This window comes from Callorhinchus milii, unplaced genomic scaffold (genome assembly GCF_018977255.1).
Source record: "Callorhinchus milii isolate IMCB2004 unplaced genomic scaffold, IMCB_Cmil_1.0 Scaffold8, whole genome shotgun sequence".
Classification (NCBI taxonomy): domain Eukaryota; kingdom Metazoa; phylum Chordata; class Chondrichthyes; order Chimaeriformes; family Callorhinchidae; genus Callorhinchus; species Callorhinchus milii.
The window spans coordinates 23740304-23768149 of NW_024704749.1; the positions used below are offsets into that span (position 1 = coordinate 23740304).

A 27846-nucleotide genomic window follows, 5' to 3' on the forward strand; every position below is an offset into this window, starting at 1 on the left:
GAAGGTGGAAGGCGAACTAGATGGACCTTGGTCTTTTTTCATCTAGGATTTCTTATGTTCTTATGAGGTGAAGTGTCTACCGGCACCATGTAGATTGATGCTGTCAGTGCCTGAGGTGAGAAGGCACTGACAGGAGCCAAGCAGGCTCGAGGGGCTGAATGGTCTATTCCATTGTTCCTGTACTGACAACTGAGTATATTTTAACTCCTGCAAAAACACTGCAAGCAGATTTAAACAGACTTGACTTCTCGAATGCCCTGCTCACCATCAACCCAAGCTCTAGCCTCCACAAGCTCCAGAACTTCCCAATCAGCAAGCTCTCCTGTCTTAGCGCTCCCTCAGCCCATCACCTCCATCCTCAAAAGGGCTCTACTGGCTGCCTATCCCCCACTGAATCAATTTGGGGTTAGGTACAATCTTCAACAGTATGCAAAGTAATGTTACTGTTCTTCGATTAAATAAAACAGACTTAATAATGAATTAATGAAATTAAATAAGATTTCGCACTGCCTTCTTTGCTATTTCTCTTCTCTCTTCCTTTTCTGCTGCTTCTTTAATTTTTTTCTGCACTTCCTCTTTCTTTTTTTTGCAGGTTTCTTTGAGCACGTTTTCCTTTTTCACCATCCAGGCATCAAAGGAAGCCTTGGCTTCTTCTTTGCCTTCAATCTTCTCCTTTAAAGCAATCGGCAAATTTAATTTCATACTTCAGTTATCAACAGCATCAAAAAAGGCATACAACAATTATGAATATAGAATAAGATTAATTTTCATGCTGTTTGTTTTTAGATAGGGTTTGCTCTGAATCACCATTAGTAATTTTGTAAAGAGTAATTAAAAATTAAATATTCCTAGTGTTTACTGTATACACCTACATACCATCAATTCAATTATTTATGTATGTAATAAGTTGAATGATTTTCTTTGTATCTGCTTCACTGTTATAAATTTTCAGTGCTCTTCCCTTACCCTCCTCTGCTAAAAGCACATGGGCTATTTATGGTTAGGTTTTCTAATTTCTAAATATTTTAAAAGGAACTTTCAACACAGTTGTATTAAAAACATACCATGCTTTTGGATTTTTAAAAGCTGTTACATTAAAGAAAGCTCCAATGTCAGGGCTGGGATTACTTCCATAGGTGGTAGCATCCTTCAAAGGCACTGACTATTTTTCATGTGTCTTTATTTTTAAATTTACTGTGTACAATTATTTTTCATAATTTTATCTCCACTGCCTTTCTGCTCCTGGTCTGGCATCCACTTGCTGGACATATGGTACCTCAGGTACTGATTGCTCTCTGCTAACATTTTTATTGTGTGAGCCTTGGCAGTGAGTGTCGACAGGCCACTTGATTGTAGAGGACTGAGTTTAACCTCTCCTGATCTGGCAGCCACCTAAGAACACAACCAGCCCTGAAGGGGAATCAGGAGCAAACCCTGGCTGTCTTTCCCTTCTCTCACTCTGGGAAGGCTGGAGCCAATTTCACCTTCCCATACCGCCCCTGTAGAGATCAGCAAACCCAGATTGGGATTCGAACCAACGATCCTTTGGTTCATAAGCAGCAGCTCCTTCGATTACACAATAGGGACTGCCTCTGAAGTAAGAATCTTTACCATGACCTATTCAGTCAAGGGCTACCTTGTGTATTCCTGATCATATGCTAATCCAGCATCCCATATGGGCACTTGGAGACTAATTGTATTGCTTGCTCCCCACCACTGCCCTGGATAAAATCAAATTTGATCCCTACAGATCAGGGATTAGCACAGACCAAAGCCAATACTAGCATTGACATTGTAGCTTCCTTTAATGTAACAACTTTTACAAATTCAATAGAAGAGTATTTTAATACAACTGGACTGAAAATATTTAAAAATTGGAAAATCTAACCATAATTGTTAACATACAATGTGCAGTTGTCTACTGAATTGATCTGAAATTATGATTGTTATGTGTTATGTATAAAATGTTTACAACAGGCATGTTTGTCAGCATTTTGAATCCGAGGAATGGTTGCTTACTACCCTCATAGTGTTTACAGACCGAGAAGTTAAAGTGATTGAAGTTGCCTATTTTGTGAGGTCAAATCAGCAAAACCTGAAGATAAAAGGGGAACCTTTTGTTTCTTCTCCTTTTCTTGCTGTTCGTTGAGTCTCTTATTTTTGTGCGCTTCATAAAGTTGCTGTGTTTTCTTTTGCAGCCACTCCTGTGAGACAAAGATGAACACAGCCAAATTACTTACTTGGAATTGCAGGTCCTACACAAAGGCCATGCTTTATAACACATACATTTAAGTCATCGAACTGTTAGTGGTGTGAATATTGAGTAGGAATTGAGTAGAGATCATGGAAAGTACCCTAAGTGTGTACACAGTGCTGTCTATGCCTTCAATGTGATTTATGCTGTCTGAATTCTTGCAATCTCCATCAGGGAAAAGGAGTAGTAGTTGAGACTAAAAAGCTTTCAATATTTATAAATTTAGATTTTTTTAACCTCTCCTGCTACATTTTTGTACATTTTTTCTTTCAATTTATTTTATAACTCTCTTAAAGTATTTCAAAAATAATTGTGGTTAAATATCCACACCAAGTTGGTTAATATGTATGAACTAATACTACTTCAAATGAAAAAGCTTGCAAAAGTAGAAAAAAGTACAGATATTTAAAGTTAATAACAGATGCTTACATTCAAACTGAGAGGAATATTGGTTATTTTGTATACAAGATAGTCAACTGTCACTGAAAATTGCATGCATGGAATTGTATTCCCATCATTTTAAACAACAAACCTCCTTAATGTTCCTGAAAGTTTATCCTGTCAGAACTGACATCTATAATTCACTTTTGTACTCTCATATATCAGTTTACCTATTTTACAAATAGCTAAAGCACTTAATAACTAAATCTATTTCTCACAATTTTATGTCGAATTTTGTAATGTTGGTCACCTGATAAATGGATGCTCTGATTGTGTCTGCATTTTCAAGGTTAGAAGTCGCATTTCCTGGAGACATAATATCCAAGATTTTTAATGTTCCTAAGTACCGAGGTTCAGCTGAATTGGGGCGAGGACCCTTTCCAACAAAACATCTATTTAAGATCATTGTTTGAGAACTTAAAGGTCTGTGGGAGAGAAAACAAACAAATAATTAAGTAAGGTAAAGATTTGCTCTATGTAATACCTGAATTAACTGTGGTACATTATGTAACTAACTAATACATGGAATAAACTATTACTTAAATTCCAGGTTATTCAACTTGAGGCCATAATCATGCAAGACAACATTACAAAATAATTCTAGGAACTGCATTTGTTGAATTTGAATTTGGATTGATATAATCTTGGATCGCATTTCAACGTGCGCAAATTTAGGATTTTTTCTTGGTCATTTTTCCTCTTCTGTGATCTCATCAAAATGTTTTAATCACAAAAACTGAAGAAAGAAAATAGATTTCGGAAACTACAAGTTAAAAACGTATACCAAGTCCAACAGAATATTTTTATTTTAAGTTTATTTTGTTAACTGGAATTCTTTCAAGGGTTCTTTTCATCAATGACTTTGTAGCCAAACTGTGACAAAAGTTACATTCCATGTCTCCATCCAGTGAACCTTTTATAACAATCACTGAATTCAGCCTGCCAAATCTGAACTGATGTTTTTTTCCCCAATGAATCATCTAACCCAAACTCACTCTTCATACATTTCAATATTCTTCTTCTTCAAGCATCCAATTCTCTTTCAATAAAATGTATGGTCTCCACTTTAACTGTAAAATTACAGTGCAATACCTTCCATTATTAAGGACACATTCCTTCTCTAATACATTTAAAAAAAAGTATTTCTTCCAAAAACTGGCTAAAATTTATTTAATCTTTAAGGTATTCTGTGTAAAATAGCTTTAACTTAGTCTAGCATAATGCTTTTGATATTTGTATTGCTCATACATTTATCTTGTCAATCATGCTCAACTACCCGTGGAATTCTGCAATTCCACTGTTGCAAACTTCAACATACAATATGGTGCACACATGAGGGAAAAGGGAATAGAGGGGTATACGAAAGGGAATTAGAGGTGAAGGCTCATGTAAACTATAAGCACCAGTATTGACTAGTGGAGTAAAATCACCTGATTCTGCGCTGCAGCATATGTAATTCGATGTAATTCCTTCTGTCTGCTGACTATACATTCTTGAATTGGTTTTCAGAGAAAAAAATAATTACAGCAATTTCTGTGATTGTACTGTTGTCTCAGTGCTTGTGTAAAATTAAACCTTATCTTCCAACTGTTGAATCTAAGTCAAACTAGTAGTGAGATTAAGACTCATCACCAAAGCCTTTGTTGAAACCAGAGAAAATAAACTTTTGTGCCAGTTTTCATTAATTCAGGAGTATCTTCCTCCTGTTTGCTTCAAATTATTTTATAATTTGTTCCCTTAAAATATCAATATAATTATTGAATCATATGAATTTCAGGACAGGAGATGCTCATTCAGTCCATTGCTACTCTAATCCCAATTCCTTGTGTTTGTACTTTACCCTAATATATCTTTATTCTTGAAGTGTTCCCTTTCAAATAACATAACTGACTGCCTCAATAGCCACCTCCAATTACTGTGTGTTTGGCAGTTGTTTTCAGATAACACTTGAAAATAAATCATTGCTTGGATGGATTTCACTGGTAAGCACAATGAACCACAACAGACAGTGACATACAAACATACCTTGTCCATTAGGGAATTTTCTTTTCAACAATCATCCCTAAAGACTGATTATCTAAAACAATCGTAATGGATGAATGCCGTTAATTGTAGCATGCATAACATTATTGTATTTGTTGTGGTATAGAAGTATTGATATGGTCAAATAATCAAAGTCAAACAGATGCTGCAACTTAATTCAGGAATACAGAATGGCAGTGCTGAACAGCTGTCTTCAATGAACACAATAGGTGCAGTTGAATAAAATACAAGCTATCTGTTACCATTATTCTGAAATTTGTTTAAGGTAATAAAACAGGACTTCAAATATTATAATTTACATTTGCAGACTAAAGAACCATACAAGTTGCTAGGGGACAAGAAAAGACTTTTGTTTGCTGCTACAATTATAAAATTTAGACTTGGAACCAGTGGATGACATGAATTCAACAACAACAACAACCGTATTTATATAGAACTCTTCACCTGGCATAGCGTCCCGGAACGAATTGCTGACTGAAACGCAATCTAATCATTTTTAAGGATAGGTGAAGTTTGGAGTTTTCTGGGCACTTGCTTTATGTAATGCATAGTGCGATTTTGGTCTATTCTTGTTAACTAATAACATATCTCAAGACTACATTGTTTCTGATGGGATGTGAAATAGAAAATCAGCTGAAAATTATGGTTCACCATAAACTCTCTTCCCCTGGCAGTGATCTCTATTCAGTGGCTCCAACTTCAATAGGCATTTGTACCTAACTTTGTACAACCCCGACCTATGTCTTGCAATTTGTTGTCTGAAAGAGACCATTCATGATCTTGACTGTTTCAAATGTACAAAATGGTGCAACTGGCTTCTTTCACACAAAAACAAGAATGCCATTGAAAGTTCTGACACCCTACATGCAGTATATATGAATCAATCTTAATAGAGCAAGTGGTGAACATGCCAGTATTGCTTCTATTGCTGGCTATCCTTTCTTTCACAGGACATGAAACAGAAGTTTCCTGATATTTCAGGCACATTCCTGGGCAACATTTGGAGCCAAGCTACCATTTCTGATTTTAATTCAAGTTTCCAATATGCATTTTCTTCTTCTAACAATTAGAACGAAAATACTGAGCAAGTTCTATTGAGTATAGTTCTTAAGAGGAAAGCTTTTGGCGACAGTTTATTGGCTTCCATCTGGTGATTCCGGTTGGATACCACCAACGGAATTCAATCATTTACCCCAGAAGGCGTCATTCACCTGATTGGTAATTTCAATGGCATCACAAGGACTTGATAGGATACAGTAAAATATAAAGAGAAGTCATGATGTGCTCATTTTCTAGTTGTTCTTTGGCAACATTGTATCATCCATTTGGATAAAGTGCTCTTTGCAATAATAATAATCCTTGCATTTGCTATATAATTGCAAGTTGTTTTTGTTGTTGATATCACGCCTTATCACATAATTAAGACTTCTCAAAGCCCTTCACAGAATATATTATCATCTGTACTCTATTCTGGCCATATTGGATGGAAGGATGAGATCAGATGGACCGAAAAGGCCTTCTTCATCCAAACCAATCTTGTGATCTTGTGAAGGTTAGAGCTCCAAGACTCTACCCCAAGTGAAAGGCGCTATATAAGTTGTTGTTTAAATCTGTGTCGTTTACTCTGTCTCCATCTAAATCAAATGTCTTACTCACAACTACCCAGATTTTTAAAATACTGAAATATGTCTCCCAAATAAAAAAAATTCTATTGAGAATACTTTCAGTTTTTAGGACCTCTCTTGATAACATAAAGCCTGAAATCACAGAATCAACCATGTCAGTCTTCTTTGAAACATCCCTTCTGAGCTGTTCCCCTGAGTGCATGGGTGCACCTCTATCTGCCATAGCTCCATATAATTCCTTCAGCTTCATCATAATAATCCCTCCAAAATAAAACAATAATAAATTGGTCATTTTCAATCCACGACTGTTTGTGGGACACTGCTGTGAGTAATTGGCTGCTGCATTTCGCCCACAAATATACAATCAATTCACTTTACAGCATATTCTGTGAAGCGCTTTGAGAGTCTAGAAAACGTGAAAAGTGCTATATCAAATGCAAGGATTATTATTATTATTATCTGTCAATATGCATTTGTAATTTCTGCTCTCCTAACTTGAATATACTCCTCTCTATTCCTGTTGATGCATTCATACATATGCATTTATATACTGCCCCGCGTGAAGGGTGTTATATAAATGTAAACTGTTGTTGTATATATTTGGCACTCCAAAACCCAAAACAATAAGAAATTGGTCATTTTCAATCCACGACTGTTTGTGGGACATTGTTGTGCGCAATTGGCTGCCCCGTTCGCCCACAAATATACAGTCAATTCACTTTACAGTGTGTTCTGTGAAGCGCTTTGGGACGTCCTTCCGACGTGAAAAGCGCTATATCAAATGCAAGGATTATTATTATTATTATTATATATACTGTGAAAATCTGAGGCTTAAGCACCAGTCCTGATAGACACCATTTGTCATTGCCCCTTCAAATCAGAGTGTGTTCCTTTTATCCAAACTCTTGGCCTCTTGTTTCCCAACCAATTTCCAAACCGTGAACAAGATTGCGTCCAATTCCATATATATATATAGTTTTAAATAGTAATCCCTTACGTAGCAGCTTTTCAAATGCTTTCTGAAAATCCAAGTATGTGACATCCATCAATCTTCCTTTATCTGTCATCTCAGCTGTGCTGTCAAAGAACGCTATTCGGTTAGTCAGATATGATCTATCTTTTACAAAACCTTTTTGGTTTTCCCTGCTCAGTTCACAGTTATCCAAATGTTGAGTTACACAGTCCCTAATGACGCATTCTTATAATTTTCTCACAACACTTTTTCTCTAAAGTTAAGGTCACTGGTCTATAGTTTCTTGATTTGTTCTTTCCTCCCTTCCTGAATGATGGCATCACGTTTGCTAGCTTCCCATTTTCTCAAATAAAGTCTAAATCACTTTAGCTTGCTACCTCTCCAGCTGCCTTTAAAAAACTGTCTCATAGGAACTGCCTTTGTCAAAATTTTTACATTTCAGATTTCTTTGCTCAGTGTGCACTAATATATTAGTCAACCAACCTCTTTGAGATATTCTTTTGTACAAAATACACTATATAAATGCAAATTGTTTTTATTCACTAGATAGATTTCGCAATAAAGAACTGTAAAGAATAAAAGTCCAGCAAAGGGCATTGTGTAAATTGTTTAATTTACCTGTTACGTACTGATTTTTCAAACGATTCTGTCTTTTGTCTCTTCCCTCCCTGTGGAGTCATGTTAGCTTTGACTTTTTCCTATGAAAGGCAATAATTACAGATTCAATTCCAAAGCAGTTATATGTGTGTACTTCGGGTGAAATGTTTACCAATAAAGAAATGTAACAGAGTTAGCATAACACTGATTAATAATACAAATTATTAATTGTTCAGCATTAAATCTTTGTTCATCATAAGACATTAGCCTATACCTACACATGTTCCCTGATTTGTGACAAAGGCATTTGTTCTTAGTTCATGATCAATCATTCCTTCAAGTGCTACATAAATGCAAGTTGTTGTTGTTATTGTTGTAAGCTCTTACTTGAACTGAATTTAGCTCATGCTCAAATCTTACCTTAAAAAAAATGCAGATTCATCCCAAGTGATTGTCTGATCTCATATGGGCCATTGGAGGTAATAATAATAATCCTTGTATTTGATATAGCGCCTTATCACATCTTCGAGACATCTCAAAGCGCTTCACAGAAAGTGAATTGACTGTGCATTTTGTTGGTGAAACATAGCTAGTAATGTAAAAATCTATGGGCATTTGCCCACAAGGAAAAAGCTGAAACACGGAGGTTGAGCCAAAGTGTGCTACTATAGGCATCTATCTTCAATTGAAATTAAATTAAATCAATTACTTCAATTGAAAGTAAGAAATCCTGTATTTAAACAATCCTGCATGAGCAGAAGCTGTAAGATATGCAATAATTTAAACACAAATCATAATGGTTTCAGGCATTTAAAAAAGTTATATTGGGTGTTAATTTCTCCAGTACGTTCTTCTATGGAATGATGCATGAGCTGGTCACCGTGACTTTAAAAGGCAAAGTCTCCAGACTAACCCCGTTGTTATCTTTTTTCTTCGAGAAATCTTCTGGATCGATGGTTTCTTGTTCTTCAGTACGTTTAATCAGCTCCATTGGAGTGTAGCTCCTTAGCTCTGAATTACTATTGTCACCATTGTCCGCAAGATCTTCATCTGCATAAAACACAGTTATTCATGGTTATTTTGCAACTTTCCAAGTTAGCGGTTGGCAGAATATGAATCAACATTAGTTTTGCCTCATTTATCTGCTAGGGACCTTACAGCCCTCTGGCCTCAATATTGATTCAATAATTTCATCCAAAAACAGCTCACCTTCCCCCTCCCCCTCTTCGGTGATCATTACCGCATCATCTGGGTCCCAGACGCACCTTTTCTCTCTCTGGTCTGCCTGTTTTGTTGCAACTCCCCCACTTTTTTGCATTATTAACAACTCCTTTCCCCTGTTTTGTTGCAATCCCCTCTTTTGTTTTGCATCATTAACACATCTTTAACCCTTGTCCTCTGCCCCATGTCCTGCTTTGTCTTCCTTGCTCTGCCTTCCCCACTCCTTAAAAGCCTCTCCATCGCAACATGCCCCAGTTCTGATGAAGGATTGTGGGCCTGAAAGGTTGACTCACTTTTCTTTCTCCATAAATGCTGCCTGAGTGTTCCCAGGGACTTCTGTTTTTGTTTTAATTTTTATTATTCTTGGCAGGTCTATGGTTTTCACATTTTGTACTTACTACAATCTTCCTCATAGTTTTCAGTTCAAACAAAAAACAATATTTGCGAGATTGGACCACTTGAAAGTATTAAATGGGAGACAGAGATATTGATAAATATTTTCCAATAGTACTCATATTGTAAGAAGATATTCACATCAGGCAGAAGACTGTTGGCTGTTGAGTTACTGTGCCACCAGATTTTAGTGTAGCAGATAGTTTTCTGTGGGAATTCAATAGCTGAAAGCTCACACAGTCATTAACCAACACAGCTGCTGAACCTAGCACTGTATACAACAAACTTCAGAAATTAGTTGCCCATGTTACCACTAACTTTATTATTCTCAAGGCAATATTATTGTACCAATAGTTGACTTTACATCCCGCTGAAAGCATTACACAAAACTAATTGATGTTAACATAGTTTTCACTTCCATAATATTTTTGTTTCCTGTTGAAAATTACAGTTGATATATACTGGACAAAAAANTCTTTGATGCAGAATAGAGTGATGCATTCGTTACTGCTGTCATTTTCACCAACAGAACAATGTGGAGAGTGAGGCCTGATTTATAACTTCCACTCTGCATTGCACTTCACGAAACAATGGCTATTAAAAGATAACTCCCGATTCCAGTGTCTTGACACTTAGTTGGTCATATAGCAGAATACAGATGTAGGGAGCTTGCGTTTCAAGATTATTAAAGAGGCTGTTGCGCATTAATTGATGGTTGTTTGAATGTTTTTGGGCCATTCATTGGATTGCCCAAGAACTTTCAAGGACATATTTCGGAGAATAATTTAACATGCTCTCAAAGCATTAGGCAGTTATTACAATAAAGTGCACAACAATTTCATCATTTCCAACCTGTGATTTTATCTCATCCCTTGTATGAAAACAAATGCTGGTTACGTTAAAATACGTCCAATTTTATGCAGTAGTTATCAAAAGCAACATGGCAGTCAGGTGCAGATGCTTATCACACAGCAACTTGTTTTCTTCTTTAAAAGTGTGAAAACAAAAGAAAAATCCAGATCTAGTTTGGACTAGCATGCACAAAAGTATAAACTAACCACCTATTGGTCGGATGTATTTAATATGTTCATTAGAAAGTAAACTAATCTTTCTAATTCATGACAATATGCAACAATAAAAATTCCAGGTGCAATCTGCATTATTTGATTGATGTCTTAAGGCTTAGTATATATCTGAATGAAAACATTGTAATGCCTTAAAATACACTTGTTTCCAATTTAATTTTAATAAATAAAAACAGTAACAATAGACTGGTGGCATGTATTACGCATAAATAGCTATGGGGGATGGTTACATTATTACATTATGTCTGTGACACAGCAATAATATTTCACAGGGAAGTGGTAACTAACTGCAGTTGGGTATCACTGAAAGATCTACAACAAGCAAACTTTTTAAAGTATCTGCAACAAACAAATGTTTTCAAGTATTTGTAAAGACAATTCACTACTGACATAATATGGATGGGGGTGCTCCTCATTGATGGCCAGCAGAGATAGATCTTGTCCAGATTTATAGGTGTTTGAAATGCATGAAATAATTCTTCAAGTGTCAGCGACGTTTCAGGTTACAGTACAATACACGGCAAATCAAAAGTCCTTACTCATTCGTCTATATGAGATGTTCAAACTGTTGACTTTTACACATATCAACTCGGTGACAAAAACATTTGCGACGAAAGACATTTCCTGTAATAGCTGCACACTCTCTACAAATATTGTCTTAAAAAACATAATTAATAATTAAAAATTCGAGAGTAAGCACTTCTAATTCACACTGTATATACTCAGAATTATCTCAAAAGTGTGAAACTTTGTTCTTTTTGGTCAAAAACATTGATATCAAACCACACCGCTGCTAAGTTCTCTGAGACACTATCCGCAAGAAGGGCGCTATATAAATGCAAGTTACTGACGTGAATAGCGCTATATCATATGCAAGGATTATTATTATTATTATTGTCGGTAACTTCTGTTTGAGTGAACAGCACAGAAAAATTGGGATGATTTGTAGGGACATCAACAATGGCAGAGCTTAAAAATCTGCTATAATTTTCACAAGAGACAGCACTTTGGACAGTTTTTAAAGATGTGATACATCAATTATATCATTGTGGCACAAAGACATGAAATAAGAGGCACTTGGCTATAGAAAGCCAGCTACTTTGCGAGCTGGCTTGAAATTAGAGACAAGCATTAAAAGTGGTAAATGGTGACCAATTTGCTGTCAGTGGTGAATTTAAAGCACCATAAACCTTGAATCCAGTAGATTCATGAACTAGTAGAACTTAGTTCTCTAAAAGAAAACTCTCACTTCTCATAAGCATTGATGATAACCGGTTTTATAATGTTTTGTAATATCTTAAATACAAAAGCTATACTTTGCTGGTCCAATTGAAGATTCTTCAATGAGAGCTTTATAAATGCTTCTAAAACACTGCTTAAGTAGATAAATAGAGGAAACAGTGAAATACTAAAAGCAATTCAAACAATTTATTATTTAAAGTGACACTATGAATAACAAAATATGTCTAATAAATAAACTTTATCACACATAAAACAAAACTGTCACTTCATGAATCTTCTGAATTCTTTTGATAAGTAGAAATGTTCAAGGACATCTCAGCTTCAAGGCTTTCAATTTACCAAACTAAAGAAAACTAATTATCCTTAGATTTGATACAACATCTTGGATATCATTGAAATCCCTCAAAGCGATTGACAGGGTGTAGCAATTGTCTATTTTGTGGTGGAAGTAGGATACATATGGTTAATTATTAAATGACTGCAAATTGAACCAAATGAACAGAACCACAGAGGGAGGATACAGTCCAATATAATAATAATAATAATAATAATAATAATAATAATCCTTGCATTTGATATAGCGCTTTTCACGTCGGGAGGACGTCCCAAAGCGCTTCACAGAACACACTGTAAAGTGAATTGATTGTATATTTGTGGGCGAACGCGGCAGCCAATTGCGCACAGCAATGTCCCACAAACAGTCGTGGATTGAAAATGACCAATTTATTACTGTTTTTTTTTTTGGTTTTTGGAGGGATTATTATTAGGCTCTGTGTGGAGTAAGGAAACTTGCCCAAGGTTTCGCCCTCTGCCTGGAATTGAACTCAGGTCTCTCGCTTGCAAAGCGAGTGCTCTAACCACTGAGCTACAGGACTCCGTATATCTTCATAGTTTTCGTAGTCTATATGTGAACCAGTTAGGGCTTCAAGTTCTTGTGGAAGTAGTCTTACGCTCCACCTTAGCCTGCAAATCCCGAGGTATCAAATTATATCTTTTATAAACTGACATATAGAAGTTTCAAATTATACATCATTATAAAAATTAGTTTTTTGCTATTACCTGCTCGCTGAGTCTAGTACTGTTCATTTGTACAGATGCAGCATGTTATTTGATATTTCCTGCTCTCTTGGTGATGTATGCAGCAACATAGGCTTGTTGCTAAGCAACATCTTCATCTCAACCCAGAAAAGATGCTCATCAACATCGGTATTAGTTCACTCCTTCCTCAATAAGACCTGCAAACCATGCTGACAATAGTCCCTGAGAATTATTACTCCATTTGTATTAGAGCGCGCCCTTTTTGTGGAATGTAGTGACTTCTCACAAAACCACAAACATGTTTTACAGTCTTTGGCAATTCTACACTTAACGTGTAACACATGATTTTTCTCTTTTTGCCTTTGGCTTTATTCAAATCTTTTGTTTGTCTGATTGGGTTATTGACCAAAACAGTACTTCAACTAAATTAACCAACCTCTTATACAAGAATCCACCCTTGTTTCAACAGAGTCTTCATGTCTCTCGCAAGTAGATGAGGATGTGTGTCTACTGACATTTAAAAATGATGTCTTAGACTGGCAGTTGATCAGTCTTGAATCCTACACAAAGGAAAAAGAGTTATTATGTTAAACACGAAATGCTGAGGAAAGTTGCGACAGGATACATATATAAATAGCAAAATCAGGAGATTCTCTCACAATGGATAACAATAAATAAAGAAAGAAATAAAGAAAGAAATTTTAAAAACGCGGTGGACGGGTATTTGAGGAGGACGGGTTTGCAGGGTTATGGGGAAAGGGCTGCGGAGTGGGATTGACATTACGTTGCTCTTCTCAAAAAGCCGGCACAGACTCGATGGGCCGAATGGCCTCTTTTTGTGCTGTACGATTCTATGATTCGATGATTCTACGATTCTAAGAACTTGCTTAACAGGTGCAGAATAACACAAACAATTAACAGTTAACTAAAAGTAAACTTAAAACCTTACAATGTTTAATGTTTGGAGCGTTACAGCTGGTTGTGTTTATCAAAACAACACAACTAGTGAATTTGAACTGAAAGTCACAGCACTTTACATATTTAGTTCACTAACACGGTTGCACAAGTAACCAGGAAAACCAAAGATAGACCAAAGATACCGCCCTCTATTTAAAATCTTATCCAGAGGATGGCACCTACAAAATGCAGCACTACTCCAACACAGCATTGGAGTGTCAGCCTACTACTGTGAGCTCAAAGTCATGACATTGGCCTTGAAGGCTCAATTTTTAGACTCAGGTGAGAGAGACTATCAGCTGACACATTCATTAACCCAAATACATCCTTTCATTGCTGCTATAACTACTATTATAGTTTCAAGGATTATTCAAAGCAGGTATTATGATAGATTTAGCCTACATTAAATAAATAAAATGCAAAGTAAGCCAATAGATATTTAAATTAATTGTAAACATTAAAACGTTATTTTAGAAATCCTTTTTAAAAAGTGCTGCCGGCTTTAGAGATAGTAACAAATGGAAGGAAGGGCACATCTGAATAGATGTGATAGCATATTATGCAGAATGGTTACATCCTATAGCAAACGCAAGGATTATTATCTTGCAGTTGCCAAACTGGTTATATGACACAAAACATATTTCTTGTAAATGGAGCATCCTCACATCCGTAAATGTACTGCATCAGTTTTCACCACTTTCCATCAGAACATAAATTCTAATTAAATACTGTTCAATCCAAACAAGGCAGTGTAATTCAATCTGTTCATGTTACCTCAGGACTGGGGCTCCTAGTACAAGTTTGCCTCTCGGTCACCAACGTTTTGCTGATAGCTGAGGAATGTTTTGAAAGGGCTGACGAGGCTCTAGTGTAACATGACTTCTCTGATTCATCATCCTGTGTAGAGCTGCACTGCATTTTCAGACGGCGCTGGCGAGGTTTGGGTTTGGGACATTCATCCAGCACAGTACACGTTGTTTCATTTCCTTCAGGTCATCAGAAACAAAATAAAACTTCAATACGATGGAAATGTTAACAACACGTGATTTGCAATCTGTACTCCATTTCATAAATTATTGTTATGTTATGTAAAGCATCACAACCTCTGTTGTATTTCAACCCATTCTATTAATACTAGGTAATGAATCTTTAGGAGACCATGAAGGAATTAGCTTAACAGAAAAACTTACTCAGTTTCCAAGAGAAATGGGGCCATACAGAACGATGGTACAGAGAGTCCATTTGAGAAAGTAAGCAGTGAATTGCAGGAGTCCTGTAGCTCAGTGGTTAGAGCACTCTTCTCGCAAGTGCGAAACCTGGGTTCTATTCCCAGAAGGGTGAAATTTTGGGCAAGTTTCCTTACTCCACACACCTATTTACTTAGCAAGTAGGAAACCTGTTGTTAGTCGATTGGCGGATCGCTTTTCCGAGGATAATAATCCCTCAAGAAAAAAACCCCAATAATAATTTGGTCACTCTAACCCCGACTGTTTGTGCACCATTGGCTGCCGTGTTTCACCCACAAATATACAGTCAATTCACTTTACAGTATATTCTGTGAAGCGCTTTGAGACATTGAGAAGACGTGAAAACCGCTACATCAAATGCAAGGATTATTATTTTATTATAATTGAGAGTGGTTAGTAGAGAACAAAGAGCTTCAGTTACCATGTGAGTATCAGAAACTGGTGGCTGTTTGGATTGTGCTGAAAGAGCTGAGCACATCGGTGGAGCCCTGAGAGAATAGATTGCGGTGCAAAGGCCAGAGCCCACTTATGTCGTGAGAATCCAATCGAGTGAGTTAGAAAAGTGGATTAAATAATAAATAAACCTTGCTTTTGATATAGCACTTTTAAAGTCGTTAAGATGTTTCAAAGCACTTCACAACATTTACAGTAAAATGTAGTGACATATCTTTTGGAAAGACAGTTATCAGAAAAGTTCATCTTGTGAATGAGTTAGTCTGAATCTACAAGATAAATTCTAAGTAACGGCTTCCAGCAGCAGTCACTTCAAGCCTCAGTTTTCTCATCTGATATCTAGGGACATTTGCCTTCAGGGTGGTGGGAGGACAATGTGCGACATGTCCTAAATGATGTTCTCGAGGACCAAGTACCAGGTTTACTCAGCGCCATCTGCTTAATCCTAGTCCTCATGTGAGGGGCTTTGGTAAATAGACGTGCCTGCTGTGAAGCCGCCCCCGCCTCTAGGGTATAGCGACAGGTCAGTGTAGGTCAGAACTCTCCCTCTCTGCAGCCACTTCTTGTGTTTGCCACAAATCCTGCTTGACCCTAAGCTTTGCAAATGGACTAGAAGAATCCCCTCTGCTGTATCCACAGGACCTCGGATCCATAAAGGCCCTGTTTGGACACACAGATCTTGTGTGCCGCAAGCTTGACCTACACTGGGACCTTGCTGTCCTTGAAGAGAGACAAGCACAACCAGAGTTTGCTGTGTGGTTCTTTAAGATAGTGTATATTAGAATCTGTTAATATAATAATAATCCTTGCATTTGATATAGCGCTTTTTCACGTCTTCTCGACGTCTCAAAGCGCTTCACAGAATAGACTGTAAAGTGAATTGACTGTATATTTGTGGGCGAAACGCGGCAGCCAAATGCGCACAGCAGTGTCCCACAAACAGTCATGGATTAAAGTGACCAATTTTATTATTTTTTTGAGGGATTATTATCAGGCGTATGGAGTAAGGAAACCTGCCCAAGGTTTGGCCCTGCCGGGAATCGAACCCAGGTTTCTCGCTTGTGAGGCGAGTGCTCTACAGGACTAATATTCCTATAAAGGCCCTGTCTGGACCTATTCCCATTCGGGGCGAACAATCAGGACAGAGCGGAAACGGAGCCTGGGCCAAGCGATCAGCATAAAAGGAGCGGCTGAGGTAAGCTGTCTCTGAACTGTCGGAGCAACGAAAAAAGAAAAAGTGACGTTGGTGTGATGTCATTTTCAACAGCAGAACCAGGGACAAACATCGACAAACTGTCAGAAACTACAACACTGACGGCAAATTAAAACGAAATAAACCCAAAAATAAAAAACTAGATATATTGAAAACACTGTGTGAAAGGATGATGTGGCAAGTGAAATGCGAGGACGGTGACATGTGGGAGTTAATGGAGGGCGGCCTGAGCCCGGGCGACTTCATCTGCAGCAAGTGTCTGCAACTCAGGAAGCTCCAGCTGAGAGTAGTTGAGCTGGAAGCCGAGGTGCAGACACTGCGCTCCATCAGGGACAGTGAGAGGTTCCTGGACAGTATGATGGAGGAAACCATCACTCCCCTGAGGCTCGGGAGATGCTTGCATCCGGTTAATGCTCAGGGACAGGATAGTTTTATCAGTCCTGCAGATAATGGGACCCCTGAAAGAGGGGTGATGGAGCCTTGGGCTGCAAACTTGTACAACGGTTCTGAGGATTTGATGGACCAAACAACTCAGGAGGTGATCACCCCACCCCACACCCCAGACGGAAAATGACTGGGTGACTGTCCGGCATGGTAGGAAGAGGGGACGCGCAGGGCAGAATGCCCCCAATAGTGTAGCTCTCTCAAACCGGTACTCTGTACTGAACATTGAGAGCGTTGATATCTCCAGGGAGGACAGTAAAAACCGATTGGTTGAACAAGGGGACATAGGTAACAGGAGCAATGCTGTTGTCATAAGGGATACAACAGTGAGCGGTATAGACAGACGTTTCTGTAACAGAAGACGGGAGTCAAGGATGGTATGTTGCCTCCCTGGTGCAACAGTCTTAGACATCGCAGAAAGGGTGGATAAAATTCTTCAGGGGGAAGGAGAACATCCAGAAGTGGTGGTCCAGGTTGGGATCCATGATATTGGTAAAAAAAAGGGCTGAGATGCTACAGGGTGAATATCAAAAGCTGGTGAACATACTAAAGAATAGAACATCCAAGGTGGTGATCTCTGGATTACTCCCTGTGCCTCGGGCAAATAAGTACCATAATGGCAGGATCAAGCATATGAATGCTTGGCTGGAGAAATGGTCCAGAAAAGAGGGCTTCAGGTTTCTGGATCATTGGGACCAGTTCTGGGGCAGGTGGGACCTGTACCATATGGATGGGTTACACCTAAACAGGGCTGGGGCGAATGTCCTTGCAGACAGGCTAACTAATGCTGTTGGGGAGGGTTTAAACCAGTTTTGAGGGGGAAAGGGAATGCAGAGAATGCAAACGAAGAGCTAGAAAATGGAGAAATAAAACAGGGGGGAAATGCAGAACAGGTCAAGTCGGTCTTGGAGTGCATGTGCAATGCACAGAGTTTAGCAAACAAGATTGGTGAGCTGCAGGCTCAAGTGGTCATAGGGGGATACGATGTAGTAGCAGTAACAGAGACTTGGCTCAAACAAGGACAGGAATGGGAGCTGAATATTCCTGGCTATAATGTATTCAGGAGGGATAGGGAAGGAAAAAAAGGAGGGGTGTGGCAATGTTAATCAAAGATACGGTTATAGCCGTGGAAAGGGTCGAGGTGCTGGAGGGCCCCAAAACGGAATCTATCTGGTTAGAGTTAAGGAACAAAAAAGGAGCTGTTACGCTGGTAGGGGTATACTATAGACCACCAAATAGTGGGAAGGAAATAGATGAGCAGATCTGCAAGCAGATCTCAGACAGATGCAAGGCCAATAGAGTCGTGATAATGGGGGACTTTAATTATCCCAACATAGACTGGCAAAACAACAGTGCAAAGGGCAAGGAGGGGGAAAGATTCCTAAAATGCATACAGGACAACTTTCTTGATCAGTACGTTTCCAGCCCAACAAGGAAGGAAGCAGTGCTAGATCTAGTTCTGGGGAATGAAGTAGGGCAAGTGGAGCAGGTTTCAGTGGGAGAGCATCTGGGCAATAGTGATCATAACATCATTAGATTCAGAGTGCATATGGAAAGAGACAAGGAACCATCTAAGGTGAAGATACTCAACTGGAAGAGGGCAAATTTCAGTGAGTTAAAAAGGGACCTAGCCAAGGTGGACTGGAAAGAAAGATTGGCAGGTAAAACAACTAAAGAGCAGTGGGAAGTCTTCAAGGATGAGATAGCTCGGGGACAGAATAAATACATTCCCACAAAAGGGAAAAGTAGGGCATCCAAACCTCCCTGGATGACGAAGGTAATTGTATCTAGAATGAAGCAGAAAAAGGAGGCGTATGACAAATGTCAAACCCAAGATACAGAAGACAACCAAATAGAATATAGGAAGTGCAGAAGAGGTTTGAAAAAGGAAATAAGAGGGGCAAAAAGATTATACGAAAAAAGGTTAGCGGGTAACATTAAAGGGAATTCTAAAATATTTTACAAACATATCAAGAAAAAAAGGTTAGTCAAAGGTAGGGTGGGGCCAATTAAGGACCAAGGCGGAAATCTTATTGTGGAGGCAGAGGGCATGGCTGATGTACTGAATGAGTACTTTGCATCTGTCTTCACAAAAGAAGTGGATGCACCAAATGCCGCAGTATCGGAGGAGAGGGTAGAGGAAATGGATAGGATAAGTATAAACAGAGAGGAAGTACTGAAAAGGTTGACTGCGCTGAAGGTAGATAAGTCGCCCGGTCCGGACGGGATGCAACCAAGGTTACTATGGGAGGCACGGGTACAAATAGCGGAGGCTTTGGCTACAATTTTTCAATCTTCGTTGGACACAGGAGTGGTGCCAGAGGACTGGAGAGTGGCCAATGTGACTCCCCTGTACAAAAAGGGACAGAAGGACAAACCTGGGAACTACAGGCCAGTCAGCCTAACATCAGTAGTGGGGAAACTCCTGGAGACTATAATCCGGGACAGAATAAATCTTCACTTAGAAGAATATGGGTTAATTAGGGACAGCCAACACGGATTTGTTAAAGGCAAATCTTGTCTAACAAATCTAATAGAATTTTTCGATGAGGTAACGGAGAGGGTGGATAAAGGTAGTGCAGTTGATGTAGTTTATATGGACTTTCAAAAGGCATTTGACAAAGTGCCACATGAAAGACTTGTAAGAAAGATAGAAGCCCATGGTATAAAAGGGACAGTGGCAGCATGGATCCAGAACTGGCTGGGAGACAGAAAGCAGAGAGTTGTGGTGAACGGCTGCTTTTCTGACTGGAGGGAAGTGTACAGTGGTGTCCCCCAGGGATCGGTATTAGGACCACTGCTCTTCTTAATATACATAAATGATCTGGACTTGGGTATAGCAAGCACCATTTCCAAGTTTGCGGACGACACAAAGTTAGGTAGGGTGGTAAACAGTGAGAAGGATAGGAGCCAACTGCAGGAAGACATAGACAGAATGGTAAAATGGGCAGACACATGGCAGATGAGTTTCAATGTGGAGAAATGCGAAGTAATGCATTTTGGTAGAAAGAATGAGGGGAGGCAATACAGGCTGGTAATACAATCTTAAGGGGGTGAAAGAACAGAGAGACCTGGGGGTTCAGGTAAATGAATCCTTGAAGGTGGCAGGACAGGTAGATAAAGCTGTAAAAAGGGCATATGGGATACGAGGCTTTATAAATAGGGGCATAGAGTACAAGAGTCAGGAGGTTATGATTAACCTATATAAAACACTGGTTAGGCCTCAGTTAGAATATTGCGCCCACTATAGGAAGGATGTTAAGGCATTGGAAAGGGTGCAGAGGAGATTTACGAGGATGGTACCAGGAATGAGGACCTTGATTATGAGGAAAGGCTAGAGAGGCTGGGATTATTCTCATTGGAACAGAGAAGGTTACGAGGAGACCTAATAGAGGTCTTCAAAATCATGAGGGGATTTGATGGGTTAGAAAGGGAAAAACTGTTTCCACTGGTGGGTGTGTCAGTGACTCGAGGTCACAGATTTAAAATAGTCTCTAAAAGAAGCAGAAGGGAGGTGAGAAGAAATTTTTTCACGCAGCGAGTTGTTCGAATCTGGAATGCATTGCCTGAAAGGGTGGTCGAGGCTGATTCGATAACAACTTTCAAAAACGCGGTGGATAGGTATTTGAGGAGGACGGGTTTGCAGGGTTACGGGGAAAGGGCTGGGGAGTGGGATTGACATTACATTGCTCTTCTCAAAGAGCCGGCACAGACTCGATGGGCCGAATGGCCTCTTTTTGTTCTGTACAATTCTGTGAATCTACGATTCTATGATTCATTTGCAATAGTTTTATGCATGCTCTATTCATAAAAGTACAATGTACAATGTTACTTACTAAACCAAAGATTGTAGTGCAAATAGAAACGTGAAGAGAATTACGTCAATACCAAAAGCAGCCTTAAAAGACTTGAAATGCTATTTCTAACAGCTGCCACAGAGAGTTCAACTTCTAATCCTTTCTCAGATTCATAGCAACAAACATCCGTGAAAGTAAAAGATGATGTATCTGCCTGCTACCAATTTTTTTTATTTCACTTGCTTATAGTTACACAATATGCTATTACATGGAGAGAAAATCATTGGTCTTCATTTATGGATGTTAAAGACCTTTAGGTCATAAACAGGACACAAGGGAATTACGATGGTCCTAGATGAATGAAACAAATGTCTGGAACTGTCTATCACTGGCCCAATTCTATTTTGTCTGTCGGAACGAATGATTTGTTGAATCCTTGGCTGTATTTCGATTAATTCTAAAGCAATAAATATTGTTGTCAACCACTACTGGAAAGTTCACTCGGGTGTAACGATCGGGTGTATTTTTTGTCTAATAGGTTCCTTGTCTCAGGGTATGTGTCACCCACAAATATACAGTCAATTGACAGACGTTTAGAAGGCGTGAAAAACGCTATATCAAATGCAAGGATTATTATTATTGTTATAACCAAAACCTCATTAGGCACATGTCACACATACAAAAATGCAAGAAATACCTGGAACTGGAGTTGATTTCATTCTGTGATTTCTTGGTTGAGGTTTAGGCAATTTTTCCTCTTCCTCACTGCCCTTCTCTTCCCATTTGTTACTCCCTTCTAAATTATGGCAAGATGGTAGATTGTAGTCACATTCCGCTGAAACATTTGGACTGTCCTTTCTTCGGCTTTTCAAGAAGGAGATTTTTTGGGGTTTCTCTTCTTCATCATCTGAGAGTATAAAATTGTTTCCAGGGTTTTTCTTCCTACTTGCTTTCCCAGATCTTTTACATTTCTTTGTGCTCATGGAACTCTTCAATATATCTGAAAACCAGAAAAAAACAGTGATAGCATGTTATTTTTTTATTTTACAATATGTCATTTTGAATGCCATATCCCTCTTGTTGCCCCTATTCAGGGTAGAAACCAGAATAAATGATTGGGGGTTCACACTCAATCTTGAGTTGGGTTTCTAACGACTGGAAAATATTTTGTGCTGCTTTTCTCAATCCAAGCAGAGGCATTTTACCTGCACGAGTGGGCTGAGAAACAAAAATGGAAGACATGAATTTAAAGTAAGGAGTCCCCAATGATTCAAAATGGACAGTAATCTATTCCCGGGTTTGGCTATCTATCTTAATGTGTTTAATGATCCCGGTATTATCATCCCTCACCTTAACAGCAAATCAGTTTCCGGCCATTGTTATGCCTCACATTATTTAAAATTGTATCATTATTAATACATGTAAACAGTTAACCCTGTGGGTTTGACTCTGGAGGTCCTCAGAACAGCAGATAAAGTGTATGGTACGTACTGCACAGATCTAAGAGCAAAGTGATGACTATTAAAGAATAGCCAGTTCAGAATAACAACTACAGTTTAAAAACAAAACCAGCAGCTCCTTCCAGTGTTTGCCTTAGCTGAATAGATTCAACTTGATATAGTTTAGGACAGGAATATTCCAGTATTCCTATTGCTTCTGTCAGGAAAATCTCTTCTATAAAGCACTGCATTAATATTTTTTTCATTATCTGGTCGCAGTGAATTCCAAACTTATGACAAAATCCATCAAGGACTGCACAAAAGCCATCGAGGGCTGTAGATATATGAATTCTGTTGGTGTTTCAGGTGGCAGTGCTAGTGAAAAGGTACCCTAGTATAGTTCACAACCTTAAGAAAAAAGGGGATAAAGTTGGGGATAATGTCAATGTCATTTTTTGACGTTATTGAAATCTGTTAATTTTGTTTCCATTTTTTAGAATTACATTCGGTGTTTCATTTTTCATTATATTTTAAACGGAGAGATGAATACAGGTTCACCACATTTAATTCAAGTACATTTTTACCACCTCGACCAAGATGAAATAAACTGAAGCCATTTTCAATGTTGTGTGTTCTCACCATCATCATCACCATCGTTGTTGTCGTCATAATCGTCAAAGTCACTAAGGTAATCATTTTCTTCAACTGCAATCTGCTTTGCCATTCTGGCAGCAACTGCCTTGTGGAGTTCATGCTAAATTAATAGAAAACATTCAAAGTGATGAACTTTCATTTTTGTTTATCTCGGCATCAACCAAAAATAAAAAATTAATCATTGGATTTGATATAGCATCTTTCAGGATGGCAGGCATCTCAAAGCACTTCACAGAATATATATTGTAAAGTGTTATGACTGTGTATTTGTGAGTGAAATGAGTGAAACTAGAAAATGAAAAAATATTTTGGGGAATGGGGCTATGAGATCTTTTTATTAAAACAATATATATTCCACAAAAATGATTAAATAAAAGAAACACACCGTGAAAGAAACCAAAACGTCTGCATGGTTCATGATTGGCTCAAGTGTGTCGTACTCTCACCTCTGAGTCAGAAGGTTGTGGGTTCAAGACCCACATTGGGACTTGGAACTCATATAGTCTAAGCTGACAATTGTTGGAGATGTGACATTAAACTGAGTCTGCTAGTTCAAGTGGACATTAAACAGCCTAGACACTATTCAAAAAAGAGAAGACTTTCTCCAGGTGTCCTTGGCAATAATATCCAAATCAAAATCGTCAGCCTCGCCTTCAAAGCTCTCCATGGCCTTGCTCCTTCCCATCTCTGTGACCGGCTAACTCCATATTGATCTGCCTGCTCCTTCCGCTCAGCAGACCTGCATCATGTTCCCTGACCAGCCCACCCCACCATCGGTGGTCGGACCTTCAGCCACTCTGCTCCCATCCTTTGGAACTCCCATCCCACAGTCCCTTCATCTTGCTCCCTCCCTTACCTCCTTCAACAACAACAACAACAAAATTACATTTGTACAGCGCCTTTCACATCAGGAGGACGTCTCAAGGCGCGGACAGACAGAGCCACGAACCCGAGCTAGGTTCCGGGTGGGGGAGTGGGGAGGACAGGGGGATAAGGAGGGAGATCGAAAACACGCTCGAAGAGGAAGGTCTTGAGGTGGGTCTTCAAAGTGGTGAGGGAGGGGGTGAGACGGAGGAACTGCGGGATGGAGTTCCAGAGGGTGGGTGCAGAGTGGCGGAAGGCCCGCCTGCCAATAGTGGGGCGAGCAAGGTGGGGGATGTGAAGCAGGCTGGAGCCCGCTGAGTGGAGGGAGCAACAGGGTGGCAGGGGGTTGGGAGGTCGGAGAGATAGGGGGGAGCAAGACCATGGAGGGCTTTGAAGGTGAGGACCAGGATCTTGAATTGTATCCTGTGTGATGGAAGTCAATGGAGTTGGGCAAGGATGGACATGGGCAGGAGAGGACATGGGCTGCAGAGCTCTGGATGATCTGCAGCTTGTGGAGGGAGGAGTCGGGGAGGCTGACAAGCAGTGAGTTTGCATAGTTGAGCCTCAACGTAATGAAGACGTGTATGAGGGTTTTGGCGGCCTGCGGTGTGAGGGAGTGTTGGAGCCAGGAGACGTTGTGGAGGTGGGGGAAAGCAGAGCGGATCATAGCGCAGATGTGGGGTAGAAAGGATAGTTGAGGGTCAAACAAGCGCAGGCGGTGTAAGAGATACGATCTGAACCAGTCAAGGACAGCGCCGTTGAGGTGAGAGGAAAGGAGAGGTGCTGGATGAAGATAGAGTGGTCGATGGTTTTGAAAGCAGCAGAGGTCAAGGAGGCAGAGGGAGCCCTGGTCCCAGATGGACAGAATATTATTTGTTATTTAGACCAGGTTTCTGCTGTGAGCGATATGGAAGCCCGATTGGAGGGGTTCGAGAAGGGAGTGGCAGGAGAGGAAGGAGTGAAGCTGAGAAGCAAGGACCTCCAGGACCTTGGAGAGGAAGGGGAGGTTGGAGATGGGGCAGTAGGTAGGGAGTAGAGAAGGGCCCAGGGAGGGTTTTTTAAGGATAGGAGTGATGACAGTGTTTTTTAAAGGAGTGGGAACAGTACCAGAGGACAGGGAGAGGATATCAGTGAGTAGAGCGGCAAGGAGGTGGAGCTGGGTAGTAAGGAGTGGGGTAGGGGTGGGGTCGAGGGAGCAAGTGGTGGATTTCATACGGATTATGGTGGTGATGAGAGGAAGGGGAGATGGGTTCAAAGGTGTGGAGGCGTGTCTCAAGACTCTCCTCTTCGACAACATCTTTGTTCACCTTCCTACCCATACTCTCCATCCCTCCTGATACCAACCACCTGTTTGGATCCAAACCCTTGACAGTCCAGCACTTTAGGATGTCCTCCCGACACAAAAGGCACTATACAAATGTAATTGTTGTTGCTAAACTGAGATCCTGTCTACATGATCTGGTGTATTTAAGTGCTCTACCCTGTGTGGAAGGCACTATATAAGTGCAAGTTGTTGATGCGGATGTTCTGTCCTATTCGGAAACCTAAAGGGAGTTTGTCCTAGTTTCCTGGACAACAATCTCTCAATGAGTTGGTTATTCCCACATGGCTGTTTTGGGGCAGCTTGTTTGCACAAAATGCTTTGCGCCTACAGAAACAATCACCGCTTAAATTACTGTAAAGAATTTAATGAGACATTCGGATGTAAGGATTCCTTAAAAGTTATTACTTACTTGAAAAGCTGTTTTTCTAGCAACTTTAGGGCTTTTCTTGTAGTTGTAGGCTAAAGTGGTAGAAAAATCATCTTCATCTGACATTTTTATTATATTTACAGGAAGATCTGCAAGAAACAAAATATCAAATTGAAATGTCTGCATTAAATTCCAAAATATTATTATGGTTATCAACAATAAATATCAACATAATAACATTTTAGTAACCTTACTAAATGCTGTATTAGTAAATATTGAAGAAGATTTTCAACTGTCAAATTAATGTTAAAGAAACTAGTTCCTGTTTCTGCTACAACATAGCCCACAGTTAAAGACTTTGTGATAGACCCTGAATAAATATTCTCACATCCTTTAAGTAAATATAAATAACTACAGTATATGCATACAAAAGGGTGATATTGTTAATTTATTTTTGATGCTTTTAATGCAGAAAAACTGGAAATATGGCCACTGCTTGCAGTGGCAATCAATGAGTGTTATGACAGCACTGTATCCTGTTGATCAAGATGACATGACTGCTTATGTTATAACGCTGAAACAGGCGACAATGTAATTATGTTTACAACTATAATTAACATTATAGTGAGATTGGTATGGCTGAGTATGTGTAATTTGCTGCTATTATAATAGCAATCTCTGTCTCCAGGAATCTTTTTACAAAAGAAAATGCATTAAATTAAAAGATGTAAATAATTTCAAAATGGATTGAATAACTTTTTAGGACCATTTTAATATTCTGTACATTAGAGCTGTATTTATACAAAGGTGTGAAGTACATGTTATTTACTTGTGCAATATGCCATCTAGAGTATCCAGGCAGTTACTACTCTGTAAAACATTACAATCATTTATCATTTTACCCTTAGACATTGCAAAGTTCCTGATAATCTCTAAGAATTCCAGGAATAAAGCTGGGGGAACGGATTTCGAACAAACGTATTTGAATGATTTGTTCAGTATTTGGATCCATCCGACCTTCAGCGGGAAAGAGTTTTATTTTTTGGGGGGGGGGTGGCGGAGCGTGTTTATTTCCAAGTTTCTTTTCGACTGCGCCTGTGGTCACCGTCCCGTCCCCCCCCCCCCCCCGCCCCGGCTCGGTCCCGGGAACCGGGAGTCCTGTAGCTCAGTGGTTAGAGCACTCGCTTTGCAAGTGAGAGACCTGAGTTCAATTCCAGGCAGAGGGCGAAACCTTGGGCAAGTTTCCTTACTCCACACAGAGCCTAATAATAATCCTCCAAAAACCGAAAACAATAATAAATTGGTCATTTTCAATCTACGACTGTTTGTGGGACATTGCTGTGCGCAATTGGCTGCCGCGTTCGCCCACAAATATACAGTCAATTCACTTTACAGTATATTCTGTGAAGCGCTTTGGGACGTCCTCCCGACGTGAAAAGCGCTATATCAAATGCAAGGATTATTATTATTATTATTAACTGTAAAGTGCTCTGAGACGCCGCCCGGCGTGGAGGGCGCTATATAAAACCAAGTTGTTGTTGTTGTTGTTGGTGGTGGTGGTGGTACACACACAGACACCTATCCCTTTGGTTAAATGTATCCAAACTAAACCGCTGACACACAGACTGGGGATATAGAAACACAGACTGTACTCAGGGTGTGGACAGATGAAACCTGTGCTCAGGATTTGCACATATACATAACACACAGAGACTGCACTCAGGTTGTACACACAAACACACTACTCGGGGTGTACACACACGCACACACTGTACTCGGGGTGTACACACACTCACTGTACTCGGGGTGTACACACACTCACTGTACTCGGGGTGTACACACACACACACACACTGTACTCGGGGTGTACACACACACACTGTAACAAGTGTGTACACACACTCACTGTACTCAGGGTGTACACACACACACTGTAACAAGTGTGTACACACACTCACTGTACTCGGGGTGTACACACACTCACTGTACTCGGGGTGTACACACACTCACTGTACTCGGGGTGTACACTCACTGTACTCGGGGTACACACACTCACGGCCTCTGTGTGTGTATGTGTGTGAGTGTGTGTGTGAATCTCCAGGTGAAGCTTCTCGGTCGGTAACCAGGGAACCAGGAAGGCATCATCATCATCATCATCATCATCCTCCAGGTACA

At 39.6% G+C, this 27846-nt stretch overlaps 1 protein-coding gene across 1 annotated transcript; it reads right to left on the reverse strand.

The window, feature by feature from the left end:
• Nucleotides 1-129: 129 nt before the first annotated feature.
• Nucleotides 130-27846, reverse strand: LOC121849603 (microtubule-associated protein 9-like). Its single transcript, XM_042337840.1, has 11 exons — nucleotides 27682-27846; nucleotides 25714-25820; nucleotides 23102-23216; nucleotides 21721-22023; nucleotides 14644-14855; nucleotides 13349-13472; nucleotides 8847-8983; nucleotides 7955-8034; nucleotides 2946-3120; nucleotides 2115-2204; nucleotides 130-672 (listed from the first exon to the last, which is right to left on the reverse strand). Exons 2-11 carry the CDS (start codon nucleotides 25795-25797, stop codon nucleotides 490-492), a joined length of 1503 nt encoding a protein of 500 aa, XP_042193774.1. The 5' UTR covers nucleotides 25798-25820; nucleotides 27682-27846; the 3' UTR covers nucleotides 130-489.